This window comes from Cryptotermes secundus, unplaced genomic scaffold (assembly GCF_002891405.2).
Source record: "Cryptotermes secundus unplaced genomic scaffold, Csec_1.0 scaffold508, whole genome shotgun sequence".
Classification (NCBI taxonomy): Eukaryota; Metazoa; Arthropoda; class Insecta; order Blattodea; family Kalotermitidae; genus Cryptotermes; species Cryptotermes secundus.
The window spans coordinates 1061005-1082747 of record NW_019733326.1 but is presented as its reverse complement, the minus strand read 5'-3'; the positions used below and the strand labels follow the sequence as shown (position 1 = coordinate 1082747).

At 40.4% G+C, this 21743-nt stretch overlaps 1 protein-coding gene across 4 annotated transcripts in view; it reads right to left on the bottom strand.

Moving 5' to 3' along the window:
* LOC111868000 (general transcription factor IIH subunit 1) overlaps window positions 1–17302 on the bottom strand; it is a 78926-nt gene extending 61624 nt beyond the window's left edge. Inside the window, exons 1-4 of one of the 4 annotated variants that reach the window (XM_023858314.2) lie at window positions 17033–17302; window positions 16276–16490; window positions 6269–6470; window positions 1967–2123 (exon numbers count right to left, since the gene is read on the bottom strand). In XM_023858314.2, coding sequence (XP_023714082.1) covers window positions 1967–2123; window positions 6269–6470; window positions 16276–16429 — 513 coding nt within the window. In that variant the 5' untranslated portion in view covers window positions 16430–16490; window positions 17033–17302. The remainder of the gene's footprint in view (window positions 1–1966; window positions 2124–6268; window positions 6471–16275; window positions 16491–17032) is intronic. The other 3 variants (XM_023858315.2, XM_023858312.2, XM_023858313.2) reach the window with 3 other exon arrangements.
* Window positions 17303–21743: the final 4441 nt, after the last annotated feature.

Here is a 21743-nt window from a genome sequence, read left to right as displayed (position 1 = left end):
CAACATAAATCCAGACAAGAATCAGGCAATTCATAACTAGTCAGACCATGACAGAATAACGTCATCAGTAAGCCCAGCTCACACAAGTTTGTAAGAATATATATATATATTATAACAAGATGAAAAGATATGCCATTTGGCATTAGAAAAATAATACAATACAAACAAGTGATTAGCACAGCCCGTGCCCAAAGAAAAGATACTCATGAAACATAATTACAGATCACACATGCGACGCAAGAATGCAATCATTTACCTAGGTAATATCAAGTAAACAAACCAAATCATTTTACCTCGCACAAGCCAAATACTTTCCTGCTATAGCTGTGAGGGCTCAATTCCTCATGGTGCCATGCTATGCGGCCAAAACAGCAATTTAGAACATTCAAGAAAACCCTAAGGAAGGGAAGAGAAACAAGGAGGGGGGCAGGGAAGCATGTGACATGTATGTCAGCAAGAACTTATAGGGAAAGAAAGGAACCCTGCCTCTGCGGAACACTCATCAAAGTTCCTGATCAACAGAATCAACACTCTCACACTGCTATTCTTGGTGAAGTGGTTTCTGCTGGGAGCTCAACTTTTCTCGGCCCCTTATCGGATAAGAACTCTTCTGTTCTAGTCGGATACAAACTCTGGTGGTCTCTGCCTGACATTGGACTGTTATAACTTTTCCTTGGACTCAATAGGGAATACCTTGTTGAAGGGTTAATTCTGCCTGCTGTTATGCCATGAACAATTCACTGCTTGGATATTGCTAGCTGCTCTATAGCAATCTATGCATTCTGATTCCTAGCCGTTGTAGTGGGAACATTGCTCGTTGCCTACGAAATCAACCCTGATCTCAACAATTCCAGCTTTCTTGCGGCATGCCACATTGCTCCTTCCTAAAGGTTGTTCATCCCGAACAACCTACCGGCATTTCCCCTTCTTTCATCCACCACTCCTTCAAGGGTGCTCATCCTGAGCATCTCCATGGTACTTCCAGTCACTCCATGTTCTCGTCATTTTTCACTCGTTCTCTCACTCTTCCTGGTGAGGCTGATGCTTCTACATTACCAGCTCCTTCCGTTTCCTGCTTCTTTTTCATTTTGGAGGGGGCCAACCCCTCCACAGTGTTCAATCCTTGATCTTTCATAACCCAACAGAAGATCCAGCTATTCGCTTCACGATCTCCATTTTCAAGGTCTTCCCGAAGATTTGGCTGGTTGTCCTCTTATTCCCAAGATGCATCCGCCGTCTTGTGTGTGGATCCTTCACTCCAGTGCTGCCCTCTGGATCCACCTGAAGTCTCTTCCCAAACGTGTGCCCTGTCAGGCCTCCTCTTGCAACACTGTTCCTAGTCTGATTCTTCCCAACAATGTGTCCCTTCTGCCATGCCACTACTGCACAGCGGGTCATCCCTCCGCAGGCAGCGACATATTTCTTCCAGCACCCATCCCTGCCCTGGGTCCATTCCTTCTACTTTCCTTGCCACCCTGCAGCTAACTTTGGCGGGTTAGCGTTCAGATTCCTAACCATTGTAGTGGGAACGTTGCTCGTTGACTAGGAATTCAACCCTGATCTCCTCAACCATTCTTTCTGGCGGCACACAATATTTTAAATTATTCTCCTTGCTGGAGACAGAGGCTGACACAACATTTAAAGTCTGTATATATTTCATTGCAAAACATGTGGAATCAGGCTGAAGGAAATGGCACAAACCAGGGAACCACCAGGTCAGTGTTGCAAAGTTTTATTTTCACTGTCACATTATTGCAAGACTTGTTAATTATAAAAGCAAGGAATCCTCCAAATGAATCACCTTCTACACTACCTCATGCTGAACTGCTTAAACATGCTGTACTGAGTTATTTTAACTATTTGTTTAACACGGGGAACAACCAACTTCCTTTGAAAAATACCTTGTACAAATTTCAACTGAACAGATAAATATACAATACTGTGATTTCTGGAAACCAAAACATACCAGAAATGCCCCTGATACTCCAATATCCTGTTTCTGACTTTGATGTTTCTGCATATACTGCAAGGCATGTTGTGACCAGAATTCTTCAGATGATATCACATGCGTCATGACCAGATCACGATACAGCTGCAGGAGTGACGGATTCTCAGACAGCAGCCTGAAAATCATTACACCATGTAACAGGTTCTGTAAAGTATATATCTAGAAAAGGGAGAGGCAATCCTTACAGAGAAAGGGTCCAAAAGTCAGAAATATGTACTGAAGGAAGAATATCACAGAAAATAAGTCCCTCACTAACTAACTAACTAACTAACTAACTAACTAACTCCAAGAAATCCAGCCCCTTCTTGAGTAGCTAACAGCTTCTAAGCTATTAGTGAAAATTACAAGAATTTTATGGTATCTAAATATTCATTACCATGTCCACAAAAGCCCATAACTGATCACTATCCTGAGCCAGACAAATCCAATCTACATTCTCAATTCAGGGGCATGCAATAGTGTAGTTGGTTGAGGCACTATGCTACAAGCCAGAAGGTTGTGGGTTCAATTCTCAATGAGGCCACTAGATTTTTCAATTGACCTAATCCTTCCAGCCACATTATGGCCCTGGGGTCAACTCAACCTCTAACAGAAATGAGTACCAGGAAACTTCCTGGGGGTAAAGGGAAGCCAGCATGTAAAGCTGGCAATCTCACTGCCATCTGTGAGCTGACTGTTCAGAAAAATGTGGGGGCCTTCATGTCTCGCAACCCTATGGGCCTTCACAGCCTGTTATGGAGATACCTTTACCTTATTTTACACCCTCAATTCTGTTCCCTTAAAATACTGTAACGTGTCGGCAAACCAGAGGAGTAACTTCTATGGAAACGCTACAACAGACCGTTACAGAGGAGACAACAATTGCTCCATCGTAATTCTAACAGGAGTCTCCATGGTTATAACAGAGGGTTCGTTGCCTAACAGCGGGCAAGGTTATAGATAGCCCAGCTTCAGCGAGAAGAGTGCGTCTCGGAATAGCATTCGAAGAAGTCGGTCTCGGATCACCCTTCGGAGAATAAAGTCTCGGATCACCCTTCGGAGAATAAAGTCTCGGATCACCCTTCAGAGAATAAAGTCTCGGATCGTCCATCGGAGAAGAGAGTCCAGTGTCTCGCCGAATATTGTGAGCAGTGATTGTAACACTGCAAATGTAAATGTCTGTAAAGTGTGTGTAAGTGAGCGAAGGAAATAAATTCACTATATTGGGACAACGGCGTGAACTTATTTGTCGCGTTATACACCCAACACGTGACAATACATTTTAATATTATCCCAACTACATTTAGGTTTCTTTGTAGTGGCTCCTTTCCCTTCACTTCATTTTTCCCAACAAAATGTTACAAACACTTTTCCTAGCTCCCATGTGTGCTATGTGCCCAGCCCATCTCATCCTCCTCAGTTTTATTATCATATCTGGCTAGATGTACAAACTACAATCACACTCATTAGGCGACTTCCTCCATCCTCCTGTTACTCCATCCATCAGGTCCAAATAATCTCCTTACCACTCGTTCTCAAACACCCTCAGTCTGTATTTTTCTTTAATGTGTGAGACCACCAATATAAAACTACACACAATATTACAGCTTCACCTATTCTAATCTTTAGAAGCAGACCACTCATCTCCAACTAGTGCTGAGATCAAGAATATATGGGACCTATACATCCACCCCACCCCCCCGCCATGTCTTCATGGTATAGTGTTTAAATAATTAATATTGGGGACAAGTTGACCTGTATGCATTTAGACAACAGGAGGATGGAAGATTCTGAATTGAATGATAACAAGAATTGTCCAAATTTAATCTGCTCTCAATTTCTTCATGAATACAATCTTGATTTGCGTCATTCAGAAGTATTTGACCTTTGTCAGTATTCAACTGATCTATTAGCTATCTACATGATTAATTTGGCCTGGAGGCACTAACATGTACTTAGTTTTCTCTGTGTTTACTTTCAGATCAACCCCCTTACTAACGTCTAGTAAGTTATCACGTAACATACATATTGACTTAAAGTTATCATGCCCATGTATTTGGTGACAAGTAAAATCATTAATTTACCACAAAAAACAACTTGTGTATAGTATAGTTTTATTTGCCCTAAATGTTTTGTCCTGTTCAGACCATCTTTAAAAATGATCTGCATCTAAAAATTATTAATCTTGTCAAATATAAATAGGATCCTTCATGACCACAATCTTGTGCACAGTTACTGATGATGAATTTGTTTAGAGGTGTGAGAAAGTCTTAAATTACATAATGCACATTGTAACAGCCAGAGAATAGTCGCTACAAGGAGTAGCCGAAACAAGAAGATGATGCTGCAAGAACAGCCTCCAAAGCAAAGGAACGGGGGTACACCGTTAGGCCATTCAGGACGAACAGCCTTAAGGAGGGAGCAGTGTGACGTGTTGCATAATGGAGGACACCCCTCCCTCCCCAGCGGTATGTGGCGGCATCATAGCGCTGTCGTTACTATGGTAATAGGCAAGTCAACACCCCGCCCCTCTCCCCGCAGTGACGTAACACGCAATGCCGCAATTGCTACGTATCCATAAACAACTCCCAACAGCAGTATACGTTACGTAACAGGCACACACTGCGACTATACAAGGGAACGACACAGCCGCCGACGATAGTTTTCAAGTTAGTTAGCCGGCAGTCAGCAGTGAACGAGTCTAAAGTGACACAGCCGCAGAAGACAGTTCTCAAGAGCAGCAGTTATGAGTTACGGGTTAACCAGAGAATCAGTCACCAGTTACCTGCAGCCTAATATTTATGATACTGCCGATGGCAGTAATGTTGAGCTTGTAAACTGTGTGATTGTAAGAGCAACTGTGAAATAAAATTCGCTATATCCAATAAGGCGTGAAATTATTTGTCGCGTTATACACCCAACACGTGACAATATATTAAATTGGTTGAGGCACTATGCTACAAGACGGAAGGTCGTGGGTTCAAGTCCCAATGAGGTCATTGGGATTTTTTTCAATTGACCTAATCCTTCCAGCCGCACTATGGCCCTGGGGACAACTCAGCCTCTAACAGAAATCAGTACAAGGAATTAATTAAATAATTTTCCTGGGGAGTAAAGCGCGGCTGGCGCGTAAGGCTGACAACCTTATCACCATCTTTGAACCGATTGTCTAGATAATGTGAAACCCTCAACGTCTCACAACCCTATGGGCTTGCATGGCCTGTTACAGTGATAGCTTTACTTTTTTTTTTTTTACATATATTAAATGTACAGCAGAAGAGCTTGTGTAACCTTCAGCATTAAATAATACACTGAACACTAAATTTGGCTTGGAAAGATCTGATCACTAAACTTGCCATACATTCACTCATTGGTGCAAATAGGGTCCTGTGTGACTAAACTTTGCCTCATGAAGTGACAACAGAGCAATGAGCAATTCAATGGATCATAGGAGAGTTTTACACCAAGAAACTTTTTCCAAGAGAATCCTCCAGAGGAAAACTGGATTATTTTGGAATAATTTCAAAGGTGCAACTGTTCACAAATGGCACATGAGTTATAACAACCTAATTTAGTTTGAATTTTAATGAGTATTTAAATTTTCAATCCTAGTTTTCTTGCCTGAAACACATTTTTACAGTACTTCCCTAATGCAATACTTAGAAAAAATAAATATGAGAGGAAAAAACTTAAAAGCACTTAACATTCCCCTTCTCAAACCCTGCCAGAGTATTCGAACATCAACAAAATATTTCTAAATACAATTTAAGTACAAAAGATCTGTACAAATTCAGAAATTTATTGCGATGCAATAATAAAAGACAATGCATCTGAGTGTTAGCACAACTCTCAAATCCATAATCAAAGCATGCTCATGGAGTTACAATAATTCTCTGTTACAGGCACTACAGTCAAGAAAAAAAAAACACATGTAGAAAAAGCAAAATGTGTCCTATGGTTTAAAAAACCAAATCTGTGAAATGAGGGCAAAGATGCCATTGAACAGAGTGATGAGTGGATCCGCCTTCTAAGCCATCCATCCATGACTGGTACAAACAGTACTGTCAGGCAGTATGCATAATGGAAAAAGTTCCTGTCAACCATCCGTGAGCAGTAGACAGTCTGCATCAGTCCTTTGTTAATGGCCCTCAGATCAGACATCTCTAAGTGACAACCAAATTTTGACAGTTCTAGTTTAATTGCATCTTCCCTGAATGTATCAAAACAAACTTCCAAAATAATAATCCTGTAGGAACAATTCAACAAGGCCATACTACACACCTATTCTTCTCTTCTAGCTCCTTGTTGATTTCACATTTGAATTTCTGTAGAAGTTGCTGCAGAAGTTCCTTAACATCGTCCCGGTCCTTCACCTGAGCTCCCTGTCCCAAGCGATTTACAAAATGAAATGTCGACGAAGATCCATCATGAAGGCAGACTTGAAGTTGGATTTTTGGTTTCCCCTCTGGTGATATCTTTTGTGCTGAAACAAATGATTACTACCAACAAAAAATCTTTGGACCTGAAGTGTGAATCACTAGTTACAGAATTTCTTATTTTTGCTGTTCAACTTTTATGGTCTTATACTTCTCTTTTCCAGTTCAAACTCAATTTTTATGGGTTATTTAACAATTTTAAGAAACAAACAGATGACTCAGAAAGGATTTTAAAGGAAGAAATCACGGCCTAATCACGGTACTACCTCAGCATTTGTATCGAAGGGCTGATGTAAATCACAAAAAACCTCAGCCACGGGAATCTGCCTGAACCAGGATCTGAGCTAAGTAATCCCCCATATAAAAGTCTAGAGCATTGCCATTGCACTGTAATGACTTAAAGGAGACAACTTCAAGTCATGCCTAGAATTACCTCTACTGGGTACACTTTACATCCCAGTGTTGCTTGCGCTCTTACAAGCTTCAAACTTGACTACGGCCAAAGGGCATTACCATTATACCAACCCAGTCAGTTCCACAGTCCCCAAGGAAATTTTCACTGTACTCTGTACTAGGACTGGTCTATGCAGTATGACAGAACAGCATTCTGCATCATGCAAGGTCTTCATTAACAACCCAGAACCTACAAGGTGCAGGGACCCAAGTATGACACAATGATACATATTCCAGTATGAGGTTCCCAACCATTTGACCAACAGTGAACTCAAGAACCACCCACCAAGTGAGCTGGCTCCAGCAGTAACACTTCTAACTTGTATTTGCCAGATATCTGCTTCAACTTTTGACCAGGACCCAGATTATCCAGACAGATCTTTGTGCCTATCCACAGTCCATCCTAAATTAGGCCACAACTTTTCCCATCCACATCCTTAAAATTCATTACTCACTATCATCCAAACACTTCATGATGCACAGTCCAAAGGACTGTGCCACTGTGCCACAGCTCAGGTGGACAGTCGCCTGCTTTCCACTGAGGCAGCCCAGATTCGATCCCAGGTCAAATCATGTGGGATTACTGATGGACAAAATGGCACTGAAGCATGTTTTCTCTGAGTACTTCAGTTCCCCTGCCAATTCTCATTCCACCAATTGTTCCATATTCATTAATCATCTTATCAACAACGGTACACAGCCTGTTGCTCATAGCAGTTACTCACAGAGTTATAAATAATAACAACTGCAGTGTACAGACTGTACAGACCGTTGGCAAGCAGTGACTCTGTAAACAATGACCATTATCTGGGCAATGGTTCAGTAAACACATTATCCTAACAATGAGTACACAAGCAACAACAGAGTTACTGTTGGAAATGGGGTGTTTCTAAGTGGTCCATGCCGAGATGTTATAAGCAAGGGACAAAGTCAGTTGTTAGGCAGTTCTGTATGGGGGGCAGTGAAGATAGGATCCAAACGCACGAAGCTGAAGAATTTTGAATGTTAGAAGCCAATGCCAGGGAATGGCTGATGATAACACAGCAGGCTGGAATAGATTTGATAAGTACTGTAGTGATTCACGAACTGTGGAGATTAGCAGTGGTACTGTAATTACTTGTACTTATGAGTCATGTGTATATGTGGTCAATAAATCCATTCAATAGTGCAAATCCCGGCTACAGTCACTCCCTACGCGTGACATTACTGAGAACCATGACTTGCTGGTTTACTCAACAATACCTATCTGGCTCTCTGTTCATTCAACATGAACACAAATACCTTTTATTTTCTTTGGCCAATTCCTTCTTTGTAATTTGAGGTAACATGGGGGAAGCTATAAACCACTTATATCTGTTAGGGAATGTTACAAAGTACGAGGCAAGTTGGCTTGAGTAACAAAGCATCTGATTTGTATTCAGGAGGTGCCTGGTTTGAATCTCAGCCAGGGCACTGACTATCCTAACTCAGTTTTTTCATGAGTTCCTCATTCCCCCCAAGTAAATTCAAGGACACTTATCTTAAAATTGGGCTACAACCACTTCCTTACATATCCTTCCCAATTCATCATTCACTATCATTCAATCATTTCAACACTACAGTCTGATATACCAACAGCATCATTAAATAAACTAAAAAAAGATCAAAATAAAGTGAATTGGTATGAAAAGATGTTACTACACAAAACATTTGAAAAGTAAAGTGTCAAACTGTTGTATCCAAGTCAACCCAACAAATGAATACAGTAATCCCTTGTTTAGTATAACAGTTACAGCCTTCAATTATACTGTGAATATCAAAACTGAGTTGGTCTATGGGAAATAAGGAGTAACAGGAATTAACCTTTGAAACATACGACATGAAGGCCAACAGCCAGAATAGTTTAACAAGAAGTGGTGGCCATTGTTTGGCAACAGTGTGGTAAACAGGGTTTCGCAGCACCAGATACTGACACAACAACAAAGAATATGCTCTTCATGCATTCCGTGTCAAGGTTGTATAACAAGGACCAACTGGACAAGCCAGTGATCATTACAAAAATGGTACTTAATGAAACAAAGCAGCTGCTAGAGTTCATATGCCACTCAAAGTAATATCATTTAGTGCAAATGGCATTTGTAGGCGGCACTACTGAGCTCAGTAAACAGCTGCAACACTTACATATAGATGTGGCGCTCCCCTCAAGAGACACATCTCAAACCCCATATGAGATTCATCATTCCAACTTATCATTTTTATCAAAGTGCCCACTTCCTGGGAAGAAAAGGTATTCCCCATAACCAAGTAGACATAGCCATTTGTATTTGAGTTATAAATGCTGAATAAAAACAGTTATCAATCCAAATCTCATGTACAGTCACTAACACATGAAAATATAGTCACATGAAGGAGTGATTCTCAACAGGGCTTGGATTGGGTATCGCATTTGCTGACCACTTTAACACACAATTCTTAATTACAGCACCACCGCTAATTCCCGCTTTACATATCACTACAGCACACAGACTAGTGTTCTCAGATTGTTGTAGTCTCCACTAGACGTTTCCTGGTTAAGGGCTTCTAACAATGGTCATTCCACTGCTCCTATGCTCAAGTCCTCTTTGAGTGGGAAATCCTTCCAAATGCTTAATAATGCTTCAGTTGCCCTCCTTATAACCCCTCGGCATGGACCACAGCAGAAAGCCCGGTTTCCAACAGTACGACATTGTTGCATGCATATCCAGTGCCGTGGGATCATGTTTAACAAGCAGTTCCCTAGCAGAGGCCATTGTTCCATTTGTTTCTTGGCTGCTGCCTAGAAACAAATGTTTCAGAGCCGTCTTCCAGCACTGGCTGTTTCTCTGGCTCCACAGTTCTTGCTTTGAACAAACATCCCACAATGTACAAAAGTTCAAGGTTCAAAATAAAGAAGTGTAACAGTACACATATACCATAAAAAACAGCTTTTATTTATGCCCAGTGTGTGCGTGCATGTGTATACAAACATTAAAAATTGGTGTACCATCGTAATATTGAGGAAAGTACATGCTGTTCTATGAAGTACTAGCTCTAATGGCTGCTTGACTTCAATAATTCTAACAGAAGTTTCATTGATATCGAAATGCCTTCCAACAGATGCCAAATATTCACCATGGTATAGTTTTCCAAGCACACCAATTCTCTGTTCATTACTTCCAAAACTATTTTTCCAGAAGCATTACTTCATTTACACTTGAATGCAATGTTCTGCGGCAAAACATACACTTCTTTATGAGAAAGAAAAGTCTGTGAAGTGTGTGTTACACTGTCCAATACAGATGTTACAGCAGGAGTCGTGTATCACCACAAGGTTGCGCAGCAGATGTATGTGTGGCCTCAGTTAAACACAGTTCTGCACATACAAGCACACAGACAATCCAAATTTGATCCTGTGCTGTATAGAACTGATGTCTAAATGTGAACTGTGTATAATCGTAAGTGATGACTTCAGAGGTGGGAGGTGGGAGTCGCCCATAATGATATGACAAGAAAACAGGAGTTTCAGAACTCTACAGAAATACACAAATCAACAGATACATTCTCAAACAGACATCACTAGATGTGGTCACACCACCCTTGGCTCCAGGCATATGAATCAAGGCCAGTTGTGTTTAACATGTTCACTGCTGCTTGACATACATCAGTGGGCTACAGCACTTGTTCCAGCTTCCAATAACTTACATGCATGACAATGAAGCATTAACAGGTTTGTACACTGGCTCTGGGGTTCACCCAACCTACAGGAGGCTCCTTCCCAGGGGTAAAGAAGCCAGGACATGAAATTGACCACTCACCTCCAGCTAGTGCCGAGGTCAAGAAAATGTGGATCTATACATCTACTCCCCATACACCTTCATAGCATAGTGTTTAATTAGTTAAGCATACGGACGACTTTACCTTTCTTTTACACAACACTCAGACTGAGATTCTGATTATTTCTGCATGTTTCCAGTTTTTATAAATGTGCATTATATCCCAGACAAAACCCTAAATAAAGACATCAGCTCCCAGGGCAAGATATGCATTTAATGTGGCAGCAATTATGTTAATGGGGTCAACTAAGATGCGGTAACCCTCGCCAACGCTCTTATTCCTGCGGTGTGACAGAGGTTGCATAAATTCAATGCAAAATTAATGGGTGTGGCCTCACAGCATTTCAGTATATCGCACTAAATTCAACTCAACTGGACTCGATTCAGTTGGTACACCCACACAACTGTCATCTCAACCCTACAGAACTAGCCTGGGCCCAGGCAAAGAAGTTCATTATAGAGCATGCTTTTCTCCAAACCATCTGCTTGAACTGAGGCTACAATATGCCCACTGACTGGAGAGAAATGAGAAGTTTACTGTCACTGCATCTGGAACTTCAAATATGCATAAAAAAATTATAATCATATTCAGCGGTACTCTATGTCATCTGGGAAGTGACGTTCTACTTCCACTTATTCTGAGTTACATACCCCCTGAATAACAGCTCAGTGAATACCTAAGTATATCTACTATAGAAATACAATTTACATTACAATTAATGTATTCAAAAGTACAACTATAACTGCAAATTCCAATGGCAAACATAATACTGACTAGATTACGGTAATTTTAACGTATTGTCATGTATAAGGGGTAGTGTGAAGAATAATTAATGGGTTCTGGATCACATGAATCAATTTATTGGATCCTCACCAGTTGAAAATACAATTCGTTATTACACTTTCAAGATTGCTGTATCTATGACACACCAACAATTATAACACTCTCAAGGTTACTGTACCAGTAACACATAAAGTCTTCAACCCTTCAGCTATTAAACTGCCTTGAATGCCATCTTCCTGTTACAAACCTTCAGCTTCTTATATAGGCTCAGTACAGACTGACACACAGAATACACATCAACTGCTCAGCAATGGACATCCTGTATTGTTGTCAGAATTGTCCACCCATGCGCTGCCTAGCAATGGACACCCTACTGCTGCGTATTCATTTCTGCGAGATGTGGTTACCATTCTGTTATCTAGCAATGGATGTCCTTGTAATGATGGACAAAATTTGGTTGGAACATGTTTACCTATTCATTTCATAGAAACGGTTCAACCTGTCACATTGCTCCCTCCTTAAGGCTGCTCGTCCTGAAAGCCTATCAGTGCACCATTTGTTCTTCCTTTCTGAGGTCTCTGTTCGGTTTCATCTCACCTTCCTTCTGGTTGCTCACTTTTTTTACACGGTGACTACTCTCCAACCGTTACCACTGCCCCCTCCTTAAGGTTGCTCCTCCCAAGAAGCTCCCTGATAAAATTCCAGTTAGTAATGGTTCTCACCATCATCCAAAGGTTTTCTTTTTCGCCCTTCCACAGTGGACCATAACTCCTGGAGTGGCTGGTGCTCCCACATCTCTGGCTCCTATTCTGTGTGCAGCCTCTTTTTCTGCTTCAGAGGGAGCCAACCCCTTCACAACGTCCAGTCCATCATTCTTTGTAGCCCGCTGGAAGTTAAGTCTACTTGTTTCACAATCTTCCCTCTGAAAATCTCATATAGGGTCTTCTTGAGAGTTCCTCTGCTTCCCAGATGTGATTGCTGTCCTGAGCTCCACCCTCCAATGAAGTTCATGATTGTCCTTTCCTTTCTCAGGCATAGCAGCCAACTGCCACCTAGGTCCTTCATTCACTTCCTGCCGTGTAGCTGCTGTTTTAGGCCTCAGTCCCTTATTCCACTGTTGCATTCCTTGCCCAACATCTCTTCCCTAACCTCTGTCCTTTCTGGGTTTCTTGTATCACACTGACCTGATCGTATCCCCTGTGCCATGCCACTTGTGTACTGTGGGTCATCCTCCTGCCAGTTGCAGCTAATTCCTTCCGCAGTCCATAATTTCCCAGCCTGAATTTTCCCCCAAAAATTTCTCTTGCACCGTGCCACTTCTGCACGACAGGACACCTTCCTGTAGACAGCAGCCAACTTCCTCTGGAATCCACAATCCTTCGGCACTCCACATCACCCTGCAGCTTGATACCGGCCTGTGCTGCTTCTTTATTATTCCTGAAGATTTCCCTACCGCCTCTTCCATAGGGACCTCCCAATGTTCCACTTTTGATTCCATGTCTTCCAGATTTAGCTCCTTACTGTCCAGACAGGCAATCTTTACTTGGCAGGACACTGTCTCTTTTCAATCATCCTTCATGTCCGCTATCCAGGCATTAACTATGGATCTCATTTCAGCTTGTCCAGATTTCATTTCTTCTCTCATTTCCTTTAGATTTACATCTGTTTTTGACTGGCTGGTCTCTATCTGGCAGACGAGAGAAGCCATCTATTCTTGGCCAGCTCTTTATTTCTTCCCAGTTGGTTTTTCTGTCAGCCTCCATTCTGGAGAATAGAGAACCTATCTGACTCTCTGTCATTAATTTCATGTGTTCTTGGTTGGCTTTTGTATTGGCGTTCATTCTGGCCAGCACAAGTTCTACCATCTGTTGTGTCTCCATAATGTGACAATATTAAAACATAATGTAATCTCAAATCCAATAATTCCATCACCCTGATACAATCCGTATCACTTCTAACATCAGTTGTCATATATAAGGGTTAGTGTGTGAATAATTAATGGGTTCTGGATCACATGAATTGATTTACTGGATCTTCACGAGTTGAAACTACAGTAAGTTATTACAGTTTCAAGATTGCTGTATCTATGACACACCAACAATTATAGCATATATAATGTGTATGATGGGGGCAGTCTACGCAACAATATTCCTGGAAGGCAAAATAGACACTATTGTATCAACATCTGTTTATATAGCATCAACAGCAAAACAGAACAGATGTTGATGCAACTGTGTCTATTTTGTTTTTCAGAAATACTGTTTCGGCCTTACAAGGCCGTTCACCAACTGAAACTGCTGCACTGCACTAGTCTGTTTGTCAATGCATCCCATGCTCCTGCATATTGTCATTCACACTACAATATGTCTGTTTGAGAATGAACACTCTCTCTTCACTCCGCATTATTTTCATTTTGCGGCATCCATGCTGTGCCCCCCTTCGTGTGTAGTTCTCACTAGTCGGCCATGTAACCATTTGTCTTGATGAAGATACACTATTTAAAAAGAGACACCTGTTGTTTTAATAGCAAAGTTAAAACATTTTTTTCTGATATATGAACATATACTGTATCTGCATCTGTCCTCTGAAACGCTGGTATCCACATACTGAGATACAGAGTGCTGCTATCTTACAAAACCATAATATCTACAATTGTGTCTCTCTCTCTCCAAAAATAAGAATCTGGTAGCAGATTAGTTTGGATTGGAGCCACTGAATTTATTTTAAGTTACAGTGCATTTGTTTTGGTTCTAGTATGTAAAAATAAAAGATAAATCTGAAAGAAGCATGGCAACTGATGATGTCACGTGGGTGAATGCAAGAAGCATGGTCATTGTATTATGAAGTTGACAAAATTTATAACAAGGCTCTCTGTCCATCTGGACTGTACAAATTCAGAATAACACCAACAGGCAATGAAACAGTGATGAATACACATCCAAAGATGGAATGGCAGAGATGATGGTAACTGTCAATGCTGGTCATGAAATTTCATCATTCCTCCGTAAGAAAAGGAGAAGACATAAACTGACTGGAAAAAGAAAATGTGAATAAAACCAAGGTCTCAAAATTTTCTAACAGAAGAGGTCTTCAGAAGGAAAGACTGCTTACATTTTATAAAATGTGATGAGACTAAGTGCCCCAAAATGACAAGATAATCTGAAAATCCAATGTGTGAAGTTCAAATTTCGAAGTCAGATGCAGATAACCACATAAATATGGGAAAAGTAAAAGAGGAAACCATATTCAACACACACAAAAAAAACACCATTTTGATTTCAAAATCTTAAGACAGATGGCTAGAAAGCATGTACCATAAGACACAGCCAGATTTTAGAGGGTCGGTCTTCAGTTATATATATATTACTGCAGTAACACTATCTTCACTAAAAGCCACCCAGAAGACTCTACAAGTGCCCTGCATGCTGCACGGCCATAAAACATGTGTCACATTCCATTGTCTTCTTCCTGTTCCCTTGTAGTATCTCAATTCTCAGAGAAGTTCACTCACCCTCTTGGTGCACCACACTTCTAACTTTGACTGCTTGGGACTAAAATGGTCAGCACTTATAGTAACATAACACTTGGTAACACCAAACCTCAGAACGTTGGAGCATGCACAGAGAAGGGGATCACTGGGGACTGTCAGAAAGGGAAACCAATCCCTGCTCTTCTGTTTTCCCCAACTTGCTTTACTAATCAAACAGCCCACTACAATTCAATGGTAATCATTTTATGTGTCATCCTCCAGCGCCCTTCTTCCATTCCTTTATCCCTTTCAACCCTTTTTCTATGAAAAGAATGTATTAAAAATATACACTTTTATCATTCACATGGTACAGTTTCAAACACAGAGTTCCCACGTGTAAGTACACAAAAACNGTGATTGATAGTGTAACGGACCAAAATGAAACAATTCAAAATACTGCAATGAAATATCACACATATACAGACCTATATATTTCCCTGTAAGTATACGAGCCAGAATAAAAAAAACAAAATACAAGTGACAAATTCACACACTTGTATTAAAAACGTGAACTGAAACATCTTTATATAAATTATAGACACTTCCTGTCATGCTAGAGGTACACCCAACATGCCTTTGCTTGCTTAGGATATTCTGACATTGCTGGATATGGGGAGGTGAAAGGCAACAGGAAGGACAAATATAAGAGGGAGTGTAAAGCAAGAGAACGAAGATAAATGTAAAAAAACTGATACAGAAATGGAGGAACAGCTATGAAAGAACTATTTTAATATGGGGGAAGAAAATTAACAATGACAAGTCAGATAAAAGGGATCTGAAGGGATAAGGGAAAATAGTGAGAGGTTATACACATAAAGTGAAAGAGGAAAAGGACAAATGCAAGTAGTAATTTAACAGGAAGGAAATTCTAAATTTCATTATGAACGATTTTGTTGCCATGACAAACCTGAACCCACAATTTGAGCAGGCCTGTATATATGTTATATTTAGGCTGATTCCAATAAAAAAAACAATCACGAATTGTATGTGTGTGTCAGTTTTGCATACTGAAGAAGCTCTGATTGCTGTACAGTAAAGATATCCTGTATCCAGCACTGTTGTAATATTCAGTTCCTTTTTTAAAGTTACTGTAAACTTACTTATAAAAGTATGAGAGGCTCAGAGTATGTCTGCTAATGAAAATTAACTGTCTAGAATCTATACTTCAAAATCAGCACAAGCCAGTATTTCTCAAACACTGCCAGACACAAATTATTTGTTATTCACTAATAACAACACTTGGAACATGAACTTACTTTTAATATCGGTGTATCTATGACTCACAGAGACAGTATCCCTGTGATCCATCATCCAAGCCAGGCGCTCATTCATCACATACAGGGTCCCATCTCCTTTCTTGTAACGAACCTGTCCCACTTGCAATAGAACATCTTCTGAAGATGTAGTCATGGTGGTTCCCAAGTGTCCCAAATTCTCAGTATTGCAGCAGGTTCATTATTACGAAAACCTGCTAAGAACGTTTTGGGAAAATGTAATTTCATACTCCTCCAATACCAAGTGCATAGTATGAACTAATACACCTAATCAAACAAATTGGACTCAAAATTGCAACACATAATAGTTTCATCCTACATTCTGAATATATACAACGTTTTACACTCCACATCCAATAATTCATACAGAAAACAACACCGCATGTCCTTGAAGATATGGCGACATCACAAAGCAATGAATCGCACTTTTACAATCATAATATTGCAAATTATAAAAATACAAATATTAAATAGCAAAAAATATTAACTATCTGCATTAAAAATTATCGTACAGTAGCCTAACCACCGATTCTATCTAAATAAAAATACCTCTGCGGATATCGCAACAAGTACAAAATGGCAAAAACTCATACTTCCTCTACAAGCAAACGGCTACGAAATTATTCCAATATTATTTCCTGCTATAATCAACATAAATACACAATTTATTTACTCATGCACTCTCTTGAGCTCATTATGTGCCTTCAATAATATATTCCTACTCAAATAAATAGATTACCAGGGCAAATACTTAATTTCCTGCAGAACGACTCACAACCCCTACAACCTCGACGGGAGCCATGTGTGACATACATAACGCAGAGGCACATCCCCATCGACCAACAGCCTGCACTGGAATACCGCACAGACAGAGACGCAACTGGTCAGACTCAGCTGAGTCCATCTCCGCCCCTGCTGCATTGCCATAACACACGATCGATACTCGCACACACTGAATTTACAGTCAACGAAACTGGTGAATAGGACACGAGTTTCTGAAACAAACCGGACAGTGCATATTTAAAGAATTCCAAATGCAATCTGATTATTCTGTATGCAAGATTGGCAGATCAGAGCGGATCAGAGACTACCAAATGCTGCAAAACGAAAGCCCTTTCCCTCCCTACAAAATATGACGTAACAACATGGAATGTTCGGAACTTTTGCTAATGTACCTTACAGCTGTAACCCTTGTAATATTTATAAACGGTTAACGTAAATTAATGCTTTATTTTAAGAATAACTGTTATTTAATTCCATATAGTATACAGACCATGATTCGGCTGATTTAAAAATGATCTTTGATTAATAATAGTTTAGCTGTATTGTCATAACATATGTCACTTTATGTTAAATTAGCAGCGTATCCAATGTATCCACTTTCTTTCACCAAGTTGTAAAGAAGTGCCATTACAATTCAAGGTGGAAGTATAGTGCATTAAGCTTGGATGTTACAAGTCTGCCGTTGAATGACCTGAACCCACCTATACTTATTTTTAACACTTCTCGATTTCGTTCTACCTCTAATTCGAAGTGTGTTTTGAAAGTTCAAGTAACGTATTAGTGGGTGTGAAACTAAAAGTCTGACTTACGCTGTCTTTTTCCTTGGTGTATTCAAAATCTAAACCATGAATGTCACTTACATTCGAATAAACTGAAACAATAGGTACAAAATTCAGTATTTAGTTGTATGAGTGAAATAATAATAATAATAATAATTGTTTCAGCTTGCAGTTATCCTCGTTGCTTAAATTTGAATAAGAATCAACTCCAGTTCGTGCCGAAGTCAAGAAAATGTGGATATATACATCCACTCCCCAATACGCCTTCATGGCGCAGTGCTTGATTAGTTAAACATAGGGAAATTTTTAATTTCTACCTCTATTTTCAGTTCTGTGACTTCTGCCACCACTGACATTTCATTAGTCATATCTCCACAGAGTATAGTGGTACTCATGTCCTAATAAATGTAACGTTTCATGTCAAACGCGACCAAAGACGATTCACTTGCACAGGAAATAGTCATTATTACAGTGATTACAGTGCTCTCTCACTAGATAGCACTACTGCATGCAGCTACTAGATGGCGTGCATGTACAGTTCCATGATTATTGTGGATCGCGCTGCGTATAAATGCATCATCATGAACAATCATGAATTCGTAGCAGCTAGCACTATTTGTGATTTATTTCATGATGCTGTGAGTAGCTCAGACTATATATGGCGTCGAATTGTAGAATAATTAGTACATAATGATTTGGAAAGGATGTGGAACGAGGCTGTCATAATTCAATTTTAATGTCCGGAAGAACTGCAACCACCAAGAAAAATCTCAATCAGGAGAGCAAATGTCCTGGCCGAGATTAATATGCATATGCAATTGCTTTTGGTGCCAACATTAGGTCGCAAACGTCAGGCCACCTTCTGGAATCTTACAAATTAAAAATTTAACAAAGGAAGGAAAGATGTCAATTATCAGGTTAATATAAAAAATTAAAGATGTTTAGCAAGTGTAGGATTTGAGGTTCTCACATTGCTGGTTGTGAAAAGTTATATCTTCTAGGATATACCGCCGTGTACTTACTTTAAAGTCAACCGAAATTTCGAATGAACATGTCGCCTCCATCTTCAGGATAGAGCAAGCAAAAAGAACCTACATGAAGCAGGTAGTTTCGCTTGCTGTTTGCTTCATGCTGGTTTCTTGCTTGGATTATTCTTCGGCCCTGAAGATTGAGACGACATTTTCTTCTGAAACTTTGGTTGATTTTCAATGCACTGCACTGTGCTATGTCCCAGAAGAAATACGAGTAACTCTTGTTCCAAAATTATTCTTCTATGCAGAAAACTCGTACTCTAGAGTGATCAGTAAACCTAATCTTAAATGACTTAAGTTTAAGTCTGTAAGCACATTTTAGAAAATATCCTGCCGACCCCCACGGCAACAACATGACAGTTGCACACACTTTATGTATGTAGCGATCTCGAATGTAGCACTGAAGCTAAACACTTGCGAGTTTTGTAAAGGCAGAGGGCAACATGTGTTGGTCATTCCCTGGGTGTCTATCAAGTTCTCCAGAGCCGTTTCCATCCCTGGTCATATATGACAAGCTTAACGTAGTACGAATTTGTATTACCTGAAACCGTTCAAGGAAACGGACCAGTGAGCAATTAACTACAGCTATTAGTGTTCGTTATATAAATATGTATCACGTAACTAACACCTCTCAGTAAACCAAAGCAGCGCATTTTCCGTTCATCCCAAATGTTCCCGATAAAAGTTTTTTTTTTCCTTTCTTTTTTTCCTCGGCACTAAAGCCCCAGTGGGCCTTCCTCCATGAACTTCTCCGTTCACTTCGGTTTTTCTAAGATCTTACACATTCGGTATGACTCCTTGGGCGGGTCGCAAGGCCTCTACCTGTACACAAACACAGAAAAACGCACACACACAAACTAAACATCCATGCTCTGAGTGGGATTCGAACCCACGATCCCGGTTTCCAAGCGAGCGAAGACAGTACATGCCCCCGATAAAAGTTACGAACATAAAAATTGTGTTGTGTAGGTACTAAATGAAGAATTATGTACAAAACAATATGCTGAGTCGAAAATATACGTGTGTGTTTGTGTGTAGTTAGAGGAGCGTCGAGGGCACGCGGTAGCGTAGTTGGTTGAGGCTCTATGCTACAATCCGGAAGGTGGCGGGTTCGATTCCGGATGAGGTCATTGGATTTTGCAATTAACTTAATCCTTCCAGCCGCACTATGGTCTGGGGTCGACTCAGCCTCTGACAGAAATGAACACCAGGAAACTTCCTGGGAAGGGGGGGGGGGGGTAAAGGGCGCCTGGTGCGTAAGGCTGACAACCTCATCGCCATATGTCAGCTGATTGTCTAGAAAATTTAGGAGCCTCGACATCTCACAACCGTATGGGCTTCTACGGCCTTTTACAGGGATACCTTTAGAGGACCATCAGTGTAGATGGCTGTATGCACTTGGGCAAGATTCAGTGTTAACCATGATTTATAAAATCCAGTAAAATAAAGTAGAGGTATCCCTGTAACAGGCCGTGGAGACCCATAGGGCTGTGAGATGTTGAGGTTCCCACATTTTCTAGACAATCGGCCCATAGATTGCGGCAAGGTTGTCAGCCCTACGCGCCGGCCGCCCTTTACTCCCAAGAATATTCCTGGTACTCATTTCTGTTAGAGGCTGAGTCGGCCCCAGGGACATAGTGCGGCTGGAAGGATTTGGTCAATTGAAAAAAAAAAAAGAAATCCAATGACGTCATCGGGACTTGAACCCGCGACCTTCCGGCTTGTAGCTTAGTGCCTCAACCAACTACGCTACCGCGTGCCCAAAAATAATACGTGTATTTAAGTCAGACGTGTGTGAGATTGTAAAGTGGTCCTACTCGTGATAAAAATCTCAACAGAAATAGCGATACATATTGTATAAAACCTTTGTCTGTAAGGCTAGTAAAAATGTTGAAACGACAATAAATATGTAACATCTCAAGGTGGAGAGCAAAGAAAAATATAAAATCAGCATATAAAATAACTTAGAACAGACTTGTGTGAGACTGTAAAGTGGTCTAACGCCTGTTTCAAAAAACTCAATAGAAAAATGAAAAAGACTCAATAACTAGGCTGTATATAGATCAGTATAATTCTTCATACCAATCATGAAATATGTATTATTGGGAAAGTTATTTTTTAATAATGGATTGTAACTTAGTTTGATTGTCAAAGTATTAATTTCTGTTTGGTAGGGAACAGTGGAAAGGGTACGCGATAGTGTAGTTGGTTGTGGCACTATTCTACAAGCAGGAAGGTCGCTGGATCGATTTCCGATGAGGTTATTGGATTTTTTCAATTGACACAATCCTTCCAGCCGCACTATGGCCCTGGGGTCGATTGAGCGTCTTACTGAAATGACTGCCAGGAATCTTCCTGGGGGGTAAAGGGCGGCCGGCCGGCGCGTAAGGCTGACAAACTCACCACCATCTGTGAGCCGACTGTCTAGAAAATGTGTGAGCCTGGACGTCTCACAAACCTATGTACCTTCACGGCCTGTTACAGGCATAGCTTAACCTTCTTACATTTAGGGAACAGTGAGATTATTTCCAGGATGAGCAGCGTAACGGCTCTGTTGCAGATTTACTGATGTAATACGTAAAACTGAAAAAGGAATTTGTTAATGCCTAGTTATTTTGCAGCGCCGACAGAATGCCAAGTTACTGAAGAAAAAAAAAATCAATTTGATTCCAGAAGAAGTTTAAACTTTATTTATTATTCCAACACGAACAGACGAAACGTCTGAACTCTCTAATGTGAACAGAGGTTTCGCAGTTGACATAAAACTAAGTTTAGAACTCAGAAAGTAGATCATTATTATTTTTGCGTTTGCGTTAGGCTATTTCCACACACACACACACACATTACATCCCGGATA